Genomic DNA, 14421 nt, shown 5'->3' on the forward strand with positions numbered 1-14421 from the left:
CGAACACAATGCAGAGGAAGGCCTATGGACGGTGTCAGTGCAATTTCTGAAGATACTAAACCGAGTGTGACCTAGACTCCTGTGGTTTTACTGGTGTGAGCCCAGCATGTGCCACAGAGCCTGGTCAATATTAGACACAGTGAACAACCAACATTAATATTATTAATTTTTTAAACATAAGAGGGTTGAGGAAGATCAAGGAATACTAAACACCTAAATGCATGATGGGAACCCTGGGAAGATTCATTTGATGTGAATCCTGAGAAAAAATTTCTCTGCTAAAAATGGACTCCCTATGGTCAACTGAGGGCCCAAATTTTATAAACAACTAGAGGCCCAATGCACGAAATTCATGCAAGAGTAGGCCTTCCTTTCCCCAGGCTACCAGAACTAGCTTCCGTCAGGCACCCGGGACCCGGGCTTCCCTCACAGTGCCGACTTCATCCAGAAGGTTTTCCGGAAGGATGTCCAGTCTGATTAGCATAGTACACTTTTATTATTATAGAGAAGAGCCTAGTGGCCACTTCCTGATAGGGGCTTCTCACATTCTCTGTATACCAGGACCCTCTCCTCGCTCTGCCTTGTTTGTTTACACCATAGGAGTCAGCCACTGTAGGGAAACTCTGGTTTTAACTTTCAGTACTGCACAACTGGATACCTCATTTACATAAAATGGACCTAATTGAGAGCCTGGGCAGGAACGTTGCTATCCTGCCCTTTGTCTCAGACACAATTTAGGTTGCTACCTGAATCTGTGTCTCCAGGGTTACAGTCCTTTTGGTTGAATAAGTGCTTTTTATTTTTTATTGTAATCTGAAATTGATTTTATTGGTTTACAGTGATCTCTTCCACAGAAACCCTAGCTTACTACTTTTATTCTCATTTTACTGATGAAAAACTGATGCTTAGAAAAGGTAAGAATTTGCCCAGGTTCTCACCATTTATAGGTGATGGAGCCTGGATCTGAAACCAAGTATTTCTCATATTCTTAGTCACTTGCTGGTCAGCAGCAGGAATAATCCTATTTCAATACTGTTACAACTTACCCTTTTCAGTGTTTAAGCATTTTAGTTGCTTTGTTTTTAAATCAATTTTGTGTCCTCAGCTTTCAGAGTTGTCATGGCAAACATTTTCCAAGCTACACTTAGGAAGTGGCCAACTTCTCATCGATTTCAAGAAACAGCTTTGTGACAGTACCTGTATTATTATTTTAAAACATCAATTTTTCTGCCCCCTTTACCGATCAGTCACAAAAAAATGGACTATCATTTGAATGCATACTTAGGAGCTTTATTCAAATCTGTGCAAAAAAAAAAAAAAAAAAAAGGACTTAAATAAAAGACTTGGAAAATGTAGGATGTAAACTATTTTCCACAACTTTGTGTTTGCCACTTTTTATTACAAAAGGAAAACTAAAAACAAGTTGGACAAAAGCAGCCCCTTGGCTTGAACCAGAGAATTTGGAGCCCATAACTTGGTCCAGTGCAGGCAAGGACACCAGGGCAGGATCAGCGAACATTTCCAAGGTCAGTATCTGCCATGCAGAGAGCCCAACAAGAAACACATGCAGACCTGGGACAAGGGGTGGACCAGAGATTGCACCCAAACGCTCTACAGAAGAACTGTGTGCTTAGCGTACTTCATAGAAACTCTAACACAGAATCTGCTAAAATCCTATACAGATTTCCATGACTTCTAATTGGATTCTAAATGTAAACACGCACATATACACACACACCTCTTATAGTATACTAACAGAGGAACAGAGAAAACCCTATAGAACCAAAATAGTTTAATATTTAGAGCCAGCTCCATTTACCTGAAAACACCACACTGATTCAGGTTTGAAGCTCACAGGGATGGGTCAACATCAATTAACAAGTCTGCCATGGAAATTGCTAGAGGTATAGGAGTCATGCCTATAGTCTCCATCCCTACCCAAGAGTTTCAGTGCACTGGGGTTCAAACAAACAAACACTTCTTAAGTCCCCTTGAAGAATGGAGTTCCCTGAAAGAATCTGGTTTGCATAAGCAGCATAGTCGTTCCTTATATCCAATTTCCAACGATCAAGGAAAACTTCCACGAGTACCAAAAGCATTTAATCCAAGCAAAAAGCTCATCCAGGAAATAAGGAACCAACTGGCCTGGCTGGCGTGGCTCAGTGGTTGAGCATCAACTTATGAACCAGAAGGTCATGGTTTGATTCCAGGTCAGGGCGCATGCCCGGGTTTCGGGCTCAATCTCCACTGTGGGGCAGGCAGGAGGCAGCCAATCGATGATTCTCTCTCATTATTGATGTTTCTATCTCTCTCTATCTCTCCCTTCCTCTCTGAAATGAATAAAAATATTTTTTTAAAGAAAACAACTGCCACCAAGTCTGTAATATCACCAACAGTGACATGTCTGTAGATGTTCACTGAACAACCATTGAAGGCTGAGGGGACATGAGCATTTCACATCAAATAATCAAGAATGTCCACAATTATGTTCTTTGTCTAAACCTCACCTTACACATATGGGTACTAAGAGCACATCCTATTTTAGGAGAAACTACTCTTCCAAAGACAAGTTTAAATAACTTAAAATGCCCAAAAGCCAAATCCTCTGACCCCCTCCATCACCAACACTGTCTTGAATGGCAGTAAGTGAGAAGGCCACTCGGACACAGCAGAAATGCTTTACCTTTGTAGAGTTCACATTCTAAGTTATTTATATTAACCCAAACTAGGAGCAAACCTTAGGTAAAACTAAAACTGTACACAGCGCAGTACTATTTGCAAATAACTTCCCACTCATTCCCTATATCAGGTGATATTTCTATTCACACAGTGACCTCCAACTTTGTGTTTTGCGGCTGGGTTGGGAGGAGTTCCACCAGATTATTTGAAGATTATTTGAGAAAGTTTTTGCCTCCCTCCAACCTACAATTAAGCCTCACTAGATTATATCCTTCTGAAACTCAAAATAACTATTCACCAAGTTGAGTTTAGGAAATCTGATATACTATTAACTTTCTAATTTTTGTGAATTATCTCAAAGAAAACCTCTCAATTAACAAAAGCAAGCCAGCAATTCTCTCCAAATTAACCTACAGATTCAACTCAATTCCAATCAATGAAATATGAGTTATTCTAACACTGGAAGTACACCAAATTATTACAATATGCATAATCTATTAAAACATTTGACTATGTTTATTATCTGCTTATCAGATTGAATTTGAGTCATCAGATTATGTTAATGACTCATAAAGTGTATGTGTGTAAACTATATGTTTTCTTTGGTTAATACTCAGTCGTAACATGTACAGGAAATCACAACAAAGGCACCAAAAGTCTGCAGGTGTGTGAGGGAGTGTAGACCAGTCAGGAATAGAAATCACATGCATACAAAATTAAATGGAAACATCAAAAATTCAGCCCTAGCCAGTTTTGCTCGGTGAATAGAGCGTCAGCCTGCGGACTGAAGGTTCAATTCCAGTCAAGGGCACATGCCACGGTTATGGACGAGATCCCCAGTAGGGGAGGCATGCAGGAGGCACCAATCAATGATTCTCTCTCATCATTGATGTTTCTCTATCTCTCCCTCTCCCTTCCTCTCTGAAATCAATAAAATTTTTTTAAATTCAAAATTTGATAAGGAAAAATTAAAACATCTGTCATTGCTGAGATCACACCATTCCCTCACAATTCAAACGAACTTACCCTGAGTTTGTCACATTCTAAAGCTTATGAAATGCTATACTTTTGATTGAGAAGGTCAATGCCCCAAATGGAAACACTCCGAATACTGGTGACCCAGGCCAGTGCTCCAATGCCAGAACAAGATGCACAGAGCGAGTGAGGCCTCTTTCTACCCAGAGCCATGGAAGCTCAAAGACCAGAACATTCCTTCCACAAATATCCAGCAACATTTAAAACAAAAGACCCTCTGGGAAGTAAAAGAGAAAATCAGCAACCAGCATAATTTAAATAATTTCTTGATCAAATACTTCGGTTTTCTGTGGATCAATAATCAGTTCAGAGGAAAATAAAAAATGTCCCCCTTAAACGTCTTACATGATACATCTCTCTGTAAGAAAAACTTTAAATCACTTTTGCCCGGCAGGCGTTGCTCTGTGGTTGAGCATGAACCTATGAACCAGGAGGTCATGGTTAGATTCCTGGTCAGGGCACATGCCCGGATTGGGGGCTCGATCCCCAGTATGGGGCATGCAGGAGGTAGCCAATCATGATTCTCTCATCATTGATGTTTCTATCCCTCTCTACCTTTCCCTTCCTCTCTGAAATCAATCAAAATATGCTTTTAAAAAAAAGAAATCTGCTTTTTACTTTGAGAGGATTTTAAAGAAGCTTCTGATTATTTACAATTGTTTTATAATTATAAAAACACACTAAGCTGTAAAAAAATATCTAAGCTTTTAAAAATAAAAATTTGTTATGTCAATCTCAGCTCAATCAAAATAAACCACATGTGTGCCCTGACCGGTGTGGCTCATTTGATTGGAACATCATCCTGTAAATCACAGGGTGGTAAGATACCAGATTCAATTCCTGGTCAGGGCACATACCCAGGTTTCAGGTTGAATTCCCAGTTGGGGCATGTATGGGAGGCAACCTATCAATCAAGAGTTCATGTCTCAAGACCCACCCCCCGCCACCCCCCACCCCCCCTCCCCCGTACTTCCTCTCTCCAAAATAAAATAAAATAAAATAAAATAAATAATAAATAAAATAAAATAATAAAATTTAAAAAAGGAAAAAACCTACTCGTGCATATAAAAAATAAAATGAAGCCCCTGGCTGGTGTGGCTCAATTGGTTCCCATGCATCGAGAGGTTGGTTGCTGGTTCGATTCCCAGCCAGGGCACAATGCTTGGTTTATGGCTCGGTCTCCAGTAAGGGGGCATGCAGGAGGCAGTCAATCCGAGAAAGCAGTTTGTTTGTTTGTTTCTTTCTTTCTTTCTTTCTTTCTTTCTTTCTTTCTCTCTCTCTCTCTCTCTCTAAAATAAATAAAAGTATATTTTAAAAAAATAACAAAATAGAAATCTACTGTCTTGAAAATAAGAAACACAAGCATTTTTCCAGTTAGTCAATATGTTAAGTTAATGAAAACAAAACCCAAACATCTGGGTTTTGAGTTGCTATCTGACGTATCAAACAGTCTGTTTCTACAAGATCCCACTGGACAGCGGTATTCTATCCCATGATCCATGCACTGCATGTGTGCAGTCATACTCGCATTCCAGCTCAGTCTCCAACTAGGACAGCACCGCCATCAAGCCAACACCAGGCCCAGCTATGTCCTACTAATGCACTTTCTTCAAACGGCTCTATGTCTAATCTCAAGAAAGTGCAAAAGGGGGGTTTTCACACTGATCTATAGGATAGATGTGCCTGTCCATACACGTGATCCCTTCAGTCCACATAATAAAATGAAGGCCCTTCCTGGAATGCTCATAGCTGGGCATTTAAAGGAAGAGCCTACTCTATACGGACTTCCCCAATCCCAACGCGAAACAACCTCACTATTCCAGGAATTACAATAAGCAAAATCCAAATACGGGCACACTTGCGAGGAAGGAAAAAAGCACCTACCTAAAAGAATTCAAGTCGATTTTTCTATTCCTCAATTGGAAGACCGCGGTGGGTGAGGCCCCATCCAAGTAACCTCACATTTTTATTACAATAATTAAGTTTTAGCATCAAAGAAAAAGATTTTCTTTCTTGAATTTATTTAAAGAATCTCATTCAGGTGTAGAATCTGAAAATCTGGACCCAAAATACCAGCTGAGGTTGGCAGCAGTCCACTGCCCCTACGCTCCAGGGATTAAAGAGAATAACTCTCAGCGCTGATACCATGGTCGGTCTGGGCCAGTTTTAATCAGAAATAATCAACAGGTGAGTGGATTTCAATATGCAGAGAGAGATTCAAAAGTGGGCCCCGCAGCTGAGAGGCCGCACCAGGCCCTGCAGGTGGGGCTGGCTTTGGGCCCTGTGCAGCCTCCAAAGAGAAGAGAGAGTGGTATTTCAGTGAACAGCTTATCACCCAGAGGCCTCATTACTGAAAAGACCTTTACGGTGTCTGCATTCGGGCTGTGAGGTTACACTTAGACTTCCCAACAGATCATTCACAACAAATGCAAATGGGCCTAAGGAATCAATGGAGAAAGTATCTTTGAGTGAGAATTTTTAAAAAACTACAGACGTGAATGGAAAAAGTTTGATATACTCAAATAAAATTTATAAATACTAATACGGAGAAAAAATATCTAAAGACTCGCCAGATAGAAAAACAACAACAAAGAAACAAACGCACATCTTCTAAGATGTGATGGGTTAATTTCATAGAAAAGATGCACAGTCTGGTTCATGTCAGAAAGAAAATGTGAGGATGACTCCCAGCCAGTCCAGCAGGGTATCACATGTTTAGTTTGAGTCTAAGTCAGTGGTTGGCAAACTGCGGTTCGCGAGCCACATGCGGCTCTTTGGCCCCTTGATGTGGCTCTTCCACAAAATATTGACTTCTGCGCATGGGCCACGAAGTTTCAATCGCACTGTATGTGCGTGCCCGCACGTGGTATTTTGTGGAAGAGCCACACTCAAGGAGCCAAAGAGCCGCATGTGGCTCGCGAGCCACAGTTTGCCGAACACTGGTCTAAGTGAAATAGGTGCCGTGAAGCTGGAGGCAGATGCCCTCATGTATACTACAATTTGGGTAACCGCACAGAGGAGCCTGGGTGAGGAAGTGACCACGGCCCACACGTCTGTTCTTACCATCGCACTTTGTTGCACGTCTGTGTTGCGCCGAGAGGGGAGCCCGCCACCATGGGGACTTGGATGGGACTGTGCTGCTTGTTCGTGACCAGATCCAACTTTTCTTCTAATGATTTACAAGTAGCCTCAAGAGCTTGCAGCTTGGCTTCAATACTATCCAATCGCAAGCATATTGTCTGGTTAATGGAATACAGGAAGGACTGGAAGTGAAAAAAAGAAAAACTTCAGAAGGGATATCTTGAACTTTAAGGAACCCCAAATGGTTATTTCCTAATGTGAATCACATCTACTCTGATAGGACAATCCTGCACGTTAGCTCTTAAGTTACATGCCAGAAACATTTGAGTAAACAAGTTCAACCTCTTATATTTAAATGTGACTACTTAAATCCTTGTTTTACTTCTATGTGTAGTTGTGATTCTTAGTAACGTTTAAGTCCATATGATAAAAATGTAGTCCTTAGAATGTCCTTCTATTAATCAGTAAATTTACACATAAAAACTAGTCACATCTTTCTAACTATAAAAACACATTTACCTGTAACATCAAAACAGCATGGAAATTACTAGTCCTGCACATTCACATAATCCCCACTGCCCTGTTGTTGAAATTTGGTTTAAAAAAAAAAAAAAGTTACAAATAGCATGCCTGCCACCTAGTGGTTGACATGAAGAGCAGCTTCACACTTGATCACTTTTGAGCCAAGTCCCAATTACTAATTCCAATTGATCACAGTAAGCAGTGACATACATGCCTCCAGACCCAAGAAACAGATCAAATACACACACCAGACAGGAAAACTCTTCACTTCCCACACTGCCATTCCTGCCGTGAGTTGACAAGAATACAAACAGAAGCATGTTTTCAGGTAAGACTTCTACTGTGCAGCAAACACCCTAAACTGATCTCACCAGCTAGTAGAAGGATTCAGAGTGCTAGTTAGAAGCAAGTTCATAAAGTATCCAATAGCTCAATTTAGTAGAAAGGCTGGCTTGAGAACCAACAGCTTAAAATAATGAAGACTCTGCCTTTCCCCTTTCTCTCTGCTTCTCTGCCCACAGTAAAAGGCCAGCCTCCATTTGACTGACAGGACATGCCATCTAACTGCTGCTGGCCTACAGTATTCCTAGGGCCTGCTGCCCTTCTAATCTGAAGCAAAAACAGCAAAATTAGAGCCATATCACATCATGTAGGTAGCATCAAGGTCTGGGAGAAGAAAAATATGGATATTCTTATTCAGTGCATTTTCAACAGACTGAGGTTATCTTGTGAAGAAGTTAAATGCATTTGTCTAAGTGCCTGTAGACATGACAGTAAGGGGCAGCAATGCAGTAAACAAAACCTGCACACTGTCCAAACAACTCACTTTGTCTCAAGCAATCACACCCCCTGATGGGACTCATCATGAGTGCTAACGTATAAAGCAAGGGCTAACCTCCACGTCCCCCAGTGACTGCCTGCCTTCAAGAGAACAGGACGTTGGAGCAAGTGTGTGACCGGGGCCAGAGGCACACACAGTTGACATTCCATCACCCATGATCTACAAAGAGGTAACTTCCATGGTTCACCCTAATGTAAATCACCATTGGAACCACCCATTGGTCCTGAATTCTTGAGATAAAAATCACTTAAAACTCCATTCTTCTTTATCATTTGAAGCCATCAAACACTTGGCTCCGGAATTCTTAAAATACAGTAAAACCTTATTATTTTAACTCTAAATTACAAATGATTCTACCTAGGGTTTGGGCAAAATTCACTATTATGTATTAATGAAACAATTATCAAACAAATTCATGATACAAAGAGCAGAGAACAGTATTTTTAATGTCTTTTTATATACAAGTGATATTAGCCATTCACATTCAAATCTATTCATTGGAGAGAAGAGTTCTTGGCAATTTGGTGAGCAAACTTTTCCAAACAGTACACAAATGTGGCAGTATTCAAACCATAGCCCAAAGTTTAACTTATTGACAGTGGAACTAGGGCTGAGGTCAGCCCACTTTCATCTTTTACTGTATAAATTTCTGTACTGTTTATGTTTATAATGAGTATCTCCGGTGGTAAAATTATAACTGCATTTTATTTTAAAATATAATTTGGTGTTACTAATGCAGACACCTTCTAACCACTAGTCAGAAACAGAAATTTAACTATGAATATATATTATATATTTTTTAAATATACTTTTATTGATTTCAGAGAGAAAGGAAGAGGGAGAAAGAGATAGAAACATCAATGATGAGAGAGAATCATCAATAGGCTGCATCCTGCATGCCCCCGACCAAGGATCGAGCCTGAAATCCAGGTATGTGCCCTGCATGGGAATTGAATCATGACCTCCTGGTTCATAGGTTGATGCTCAACCACTGAGCCATGCCGGCCAAGCTGAATATACTTTTAAATCACCTACATGTTTAAGCTTACACTACTTCCCCTTTTTAACAAAATTGTTAAGTTTTGGGGGATATGAATGTCTCTAAATAGAGGGATTACATGAAAAGCCACTATGGTTTACATTTGCATTGCTGAAACTTCGCACATGTGCTGATATTTATCTCCATGACTCCATAAACACTAAACCAACAAAGTAAATCCAAAGATCCAAAATCACTGACTGACTGACTCAGTGGTTTCAAAGACCACCTCTAGTAAACTGAAATTTAGGTGACTTACATGGTAGGTACAGAAGTACTTTGGCACTAGTGGGAAATATTAGCCACACAAACTGTCCTCTTTCCTTCTGTCCACAACAGGTCTGTGGTTGTAGAGAAAGATGCCTCACATGGCAACATCTCAATCTAAACAATGTTGATTCTTTAAGGGAATTGAATGGTGACTCCCAAAAACAATACATCTATATCCTAACCCCAAGAATGTATAAAGGTGGTCTTATTTGGAAAAGGGTCTCTGTAAATGTAATTAAGTCAAGGATCTTGAGGTGAGATCTTCCTAGATTAGGGTGACACCTAAATTCAATAATAATTTCCTTATAAGAGAAGAGAAAGTGAAACAGACAGCAACACATAGGGAAGAGGCAGTGTGAGGATGGAGGCAGAGATTGGAGTGATGCTGCCACAAGCCAAGGAACATCTGGAGCCACCAGAAGCCAGAAGAGGCAGGAAAGATCCTCCCCTAGAGTCTCTGGAGGAAGCACAGCCCTGCCCACACCTGGGTTCAGACTTCTGTTCTCCAAACCTGTGAGAGGATAAATTCCTGTTGTTTTAGGCTCTGCAGTTTTCGACAATTTGTTATGGCAACGCTAGGAAACTAAATAATAAAATATATTTATATTTTTACCTTTATAGAGGGGTCCTGGCAATTGATCTCTAATCGTTGGCGTTTCAAAGCTGGTTCATCTTCGTCTGTCACTACATGATTCTCCAGTACAACTGAAAACCAAAGCAGAAACAAAAGACTTAAACTTTAATATGAAAAGTTTTACAGACTGTTTTAATATTAAAATAGTAAACCATTCTGACACCTAAAAGTTAAAATGAGAAATGGTACAACCTGTTTCATATTTTACCTTTTCATAGTTATAAGTTAAAATTCTCAGAGAGAGCCCTAACCGGTTTGGCTCAGTGGATAGAGCGTCGGCCTGCGGACTCAAGGGTCCCATATTCGATTCCGGCCAAGGGCATGTACCTTGGTTGCGGGCACATCCCCAGTAGGGGGTGTGCAGGAGGCAGCTGATCGATGTTTCTCTCTCACTGATGTTTCTAACTCTCTATTCCTATCCCTTCCTCTCTGTAAAAAAAAACAATAAAATATATTTTTAAAAAAATTCTCAGAGAGAAAATAGGATCTCTCCTTAATCTCAAGAAAAACTGAGATACTGGATAAATAATTTCCCTAACTCCAAAACTACAGGATTCTCATTCAGTGTTTTATTCAGCTGCCCTGTTTGAATTTCGGCATAACAAAACCAAATCAATAATAGTGATATTTTCCCAATTTTAAAGTCGTGTCTGTTGGCTACCTCATTTCAAATTTAAAAACTATCTGGGCTATTACATCTCCTTAGGTGTTGATCATCAAAACAGTCCCTAACTTAACATACTAAGTTACATGGAAAGCTACTCTACAGTGCCGCTGAAATCAATGCCTCCCCATTGCAATGCTCAGCTGATATTCATGGCTTCCCCACAAATAAGCAACTCAGTTCACATTCAAGGCCTGCCACAATATGGTCAGGTCCCAACCACCTTCCTTTCGTTGGAAATTAGCTACAAAAACAATATTAAAGATACCCAAAGAATCAAAGACCACAACTATCCATAAATCACATCATTTCTGCAAACCATGTTTCTCTGTTCCTAATTGTTTGCTCTAGACCTAGTCAATTACTAAACAGTTACATATTAGCAATTATAGATAGAATATCATAGTCATTTTTTATTTAACATGATACCATGAGTACTTTTCCGTTTTGCTACAGTATTTTTTCCTTCTCCTCTCCTTGCCTTAATTACCAATGATAATTGCCATAATTGCCTGATATATTTCTCCTCACCTCTTTCTACAAGTTCACACATGGAGATAAACATATTACATATATACCAGAGGGCCGCCATCTTTTATCAGATCTGTCTGCATCTTTCATCTTCACTTAACAACGTAATATGGACAGCCCTCCCAGTTAATGGCTTTAACTCACTTTTTATAAGTTTGTGAATCTATTCTCTACAGAAATGCGTACCAGTATATGAGAATATACATTATATATATACATATATATACACACAGAGCATGTATATTATAATATTGTATATATATACATGTGTACACAGAATTGCACTTATTGTAGCACTTGTGGGAGTATCCACCCATGGAGAATAAACTATGGAGCCTGACCACTTTGGCATATCGTCAGACCTCCTTTCAAATGCACCCCATGCTACAATCAAGCAGGATAAACTCGCTGTGGACAGGAGATGCCTGCCTCACCTGGACAATGATGTCTGACAGTCCCAGCTCTTCCCCCTCCAATCTTCCCTGTGCTCAACCACCTCCACTCAAGGAAATCTATCCCTCTTCCACCAGGCCCACACGGGTGCTGGAAACAGTACCTGCTCATGCTGTACCCCCCAGCCCCTCACAAAAGGCTGTCCACAGATGTGGACACAGCACATCTGGCTGGCTTTAGATCTCTCATCTGCTCAGGGAGGGTCAGGGCAAGCACAAGGGAAGCCAAGTGCACAGGTCACTATGGCCCAGGCCCCATCTCAATCAAAGCACCGCCACTTCAACAGGCTGTATATCTTGATATTCCAAATAAGATCTCAATTTTTTTTTAAAGTGTCAATGCCTTTAAACTTATACATACTTGATAATTCATCTCAAAACTCTTAAGTATAAAGATACTGCATAGACCCATAACTCAAACACAAACCTTTCATAGTTCCTAGTCAGGAGTAGTAAAGTGATCTCCCAGAGGTGATTACCCAAAGCTCCTCTGCAGGAACCAGCCAAGGACTGACAATAACAAAAGGCATCTTGCCTACCTAAGATCATTGCACAGTGGATCCTGTGTGGCAGGAAATGCCTTGACCACCTCCACAAAAACAGATAAAAATGAATGTTTATTTAATTAAGTAAAAAGGGGGAAAATCCACGTCTACAAGTGTTTGTGGTTACCAAAACACAGGTTCCTAAAACTTTTGTCACCTCTATAGAAAACTGGTAATTATACCAGGACTAGGAAGACAGAGAGAAACCTTGGCAATCATTTTGATCCTTTTAATTTGCTGAATAGAAAACAAGTTCAGAGAGGTTAAGTGATTGTCCAGAGCCACACAGCTGGTTCCTGTCACCACAGAAAAGACGACTCCATGCCCCTTGGCAGCGTGAAGCACCTCAGGCTGGAAGCAAAGAGCAATGAAGCAGATGCGTAAAAGGAGATGTGTCCGTGGCAGACAGCACAGGCATCAGCACCAGAATTTACCAATAACTTCCCATTGGCTGCAGGACTACAGTTTCTTTTCTTTGTCCTTTGTTGCATTGCTTATTATAATTTTGTGTGCATTACTTTTAGATTTATATTAAAGAACTCAATACTCTCTTTTATTTGTTAATCCTCACTGAGGATATTTTTTCCATTGACTTTTAGAAAGAGTGGAAGGGAGGCGGAGAAACAGAAAGAAACATCAATGTGAGAGATGCACGTCGATTGGTTGCCTCCACACGGCCCCGACCCAGGGCCGGGGATGGAGCCTATAATCAAGGTACCTATCCTTCAGCAGAATCGAGCCCAAGACCCGTCAGTCCAAAGGCCAATACTCTATGGAAATTGTAAAGATACTGAGCAAAACCAGCCAGGGCTTAATACTCATTTTAAAGCCATCACAATCACCTGGAATGATAGGTCTGAAGAACGTTACATGCAGACAAGTGAAGTAAGTGCAGCTGTATGGTGAGTACATGCAAAACCAAAACCTAAACATTTATTTTTAAATGGAAATTAGGACATACATGCCAACATTTTAAAAGCAGTTCTATTACTAGGATTATGGGAAATTTTTGTTTCTTCTACTTGCTTAACTACTTTTAAATTTCACAAAGGTCATATTTTAGAGATGAGGAAAAAATAATCTCAATCTTAAACCCATTCTGACTACAAACATGTGTAATGCACCATGGTATTTGCTGGATGTATGCAAGTTCTTTTGAGTCAGAAATTGCAGGCTTTCTGCCCATAAAGGCCTCAGAGAGCCTTGCATACAGGTTCTCATTAAACAGTCAATAAACTATAATTCCCAGTTATTTAAGGAACAGAGATGGAACAGAACAAAATTAGAAATGACTTCTCTATGCCTTCCCTGGACTATAATCTACAGAGAAGGAATTTATGTAGGAAGTCAGCTATCAGAATTTGAATAGTTCTAAAAGTGCTTAAATTTTATGTGACTGGAACATTTCTCTGTTATAACATTGTAGTGTGTGCTTTCTAAAGAAATTGTTGTTCACCTACCAAAATATAAACACGGATATATTTTAAATTGCTATATACAGTGATAGCGCTGCTTCTTTTTAAGTTCAAAGGTTTCTAAGGTGTGGTGCTAATGAGGTCAGGGCTACAAGTTCTAGCTCTAAACAAATTGGTTAGTTTTTACAGAGAAAATTGTAGTTGAATAGCTGCACTCATATGCCCAACTTTGTTCAATGATCTGATGAAGCTCTTGATTTTGCCAGTTAATAGGTGATAGTGCTTCTTACTAAAAAAATCAGAAGCAGCTTTGGCTCTCTGCGCAGCACCATGGTAGTTGGCAATAATTAAACAAAAGGCGTCAGGGGCAAACATAGGGGAAGCCAGGTGCACAGGTCACTATGTGGCTAAAAGGGAGCCAAGGAAATGGGTGATCTTTTCTAAGAAAGATCAGTGTCATGTGAAAGCACCAGCTGTGTTCAATATAAGAAATGTCACAAAAACTAGTCAAGGAACCAAAATCACATCTGATGGTCTCAAGGGTTGTGGTTTTGAAGTGAGCCAAACTGATCTGCAGAATGATGACGCTGCAGTTAGAAAATTCAAGCTAATTACTAAATGTGCAGGACAAAACCACTGATTTCCACGGCATGGATCTTACCCGTGACAAAATGAAAGAGCATGACTGAAGCTCATGTTGATGTCATAATACC

The 14421-nt window shown here is 40.1% G+C and overlaps 1 protein-coding gene across 14 annotated transcripts in view; it reads right to left on the reverse strand.

Moving 5' to 3' along the window:
- BANP (BTG3 associated nuclear protein) overlaps nucleotides 1–14421 on the reverse strand; it is a 153201-nt gene that overhangs the window by 105599 nt on the left and 33181 nt on the right. For 13 of the 14 annotated variants that reach the window (XM_059667108.1, XM_059667110.1, XM_059667109.1 and 10 more), the window contains 2 exons: nucleotides 10081–10172; nucleotides 6778–6977 (listed from right to left, as the gene is read on the reverse strand). In XM_059667108.1, the coding sequence (XP_059523091.1) occupies nucleotides 6778–6977; nucleotides 10081–10172 (292 nt within the window). Of the gene's footprint in view, nucleotides 1–6777; nucleotides 6978–10080; nucleotides 10173–14421 lie in introns of those variants that run through there. The other variant, XM_059667114.1, reaches the window with a different exon arrangement.

This window comes from Myotis daubentonii, chromosome 15 (genome assembly GCF_963259705.1).
Source record: "Myotis daubentonii chromosome 15, mMyoDau2.1, whole genome shotgun sequence".
Taxonomy (NCBI): Eukaryota; Metazoa; Chordata; class Mammalia; order Chiroptera; family Vespertilionidae; genus Myotis; species Myotis daubentonii.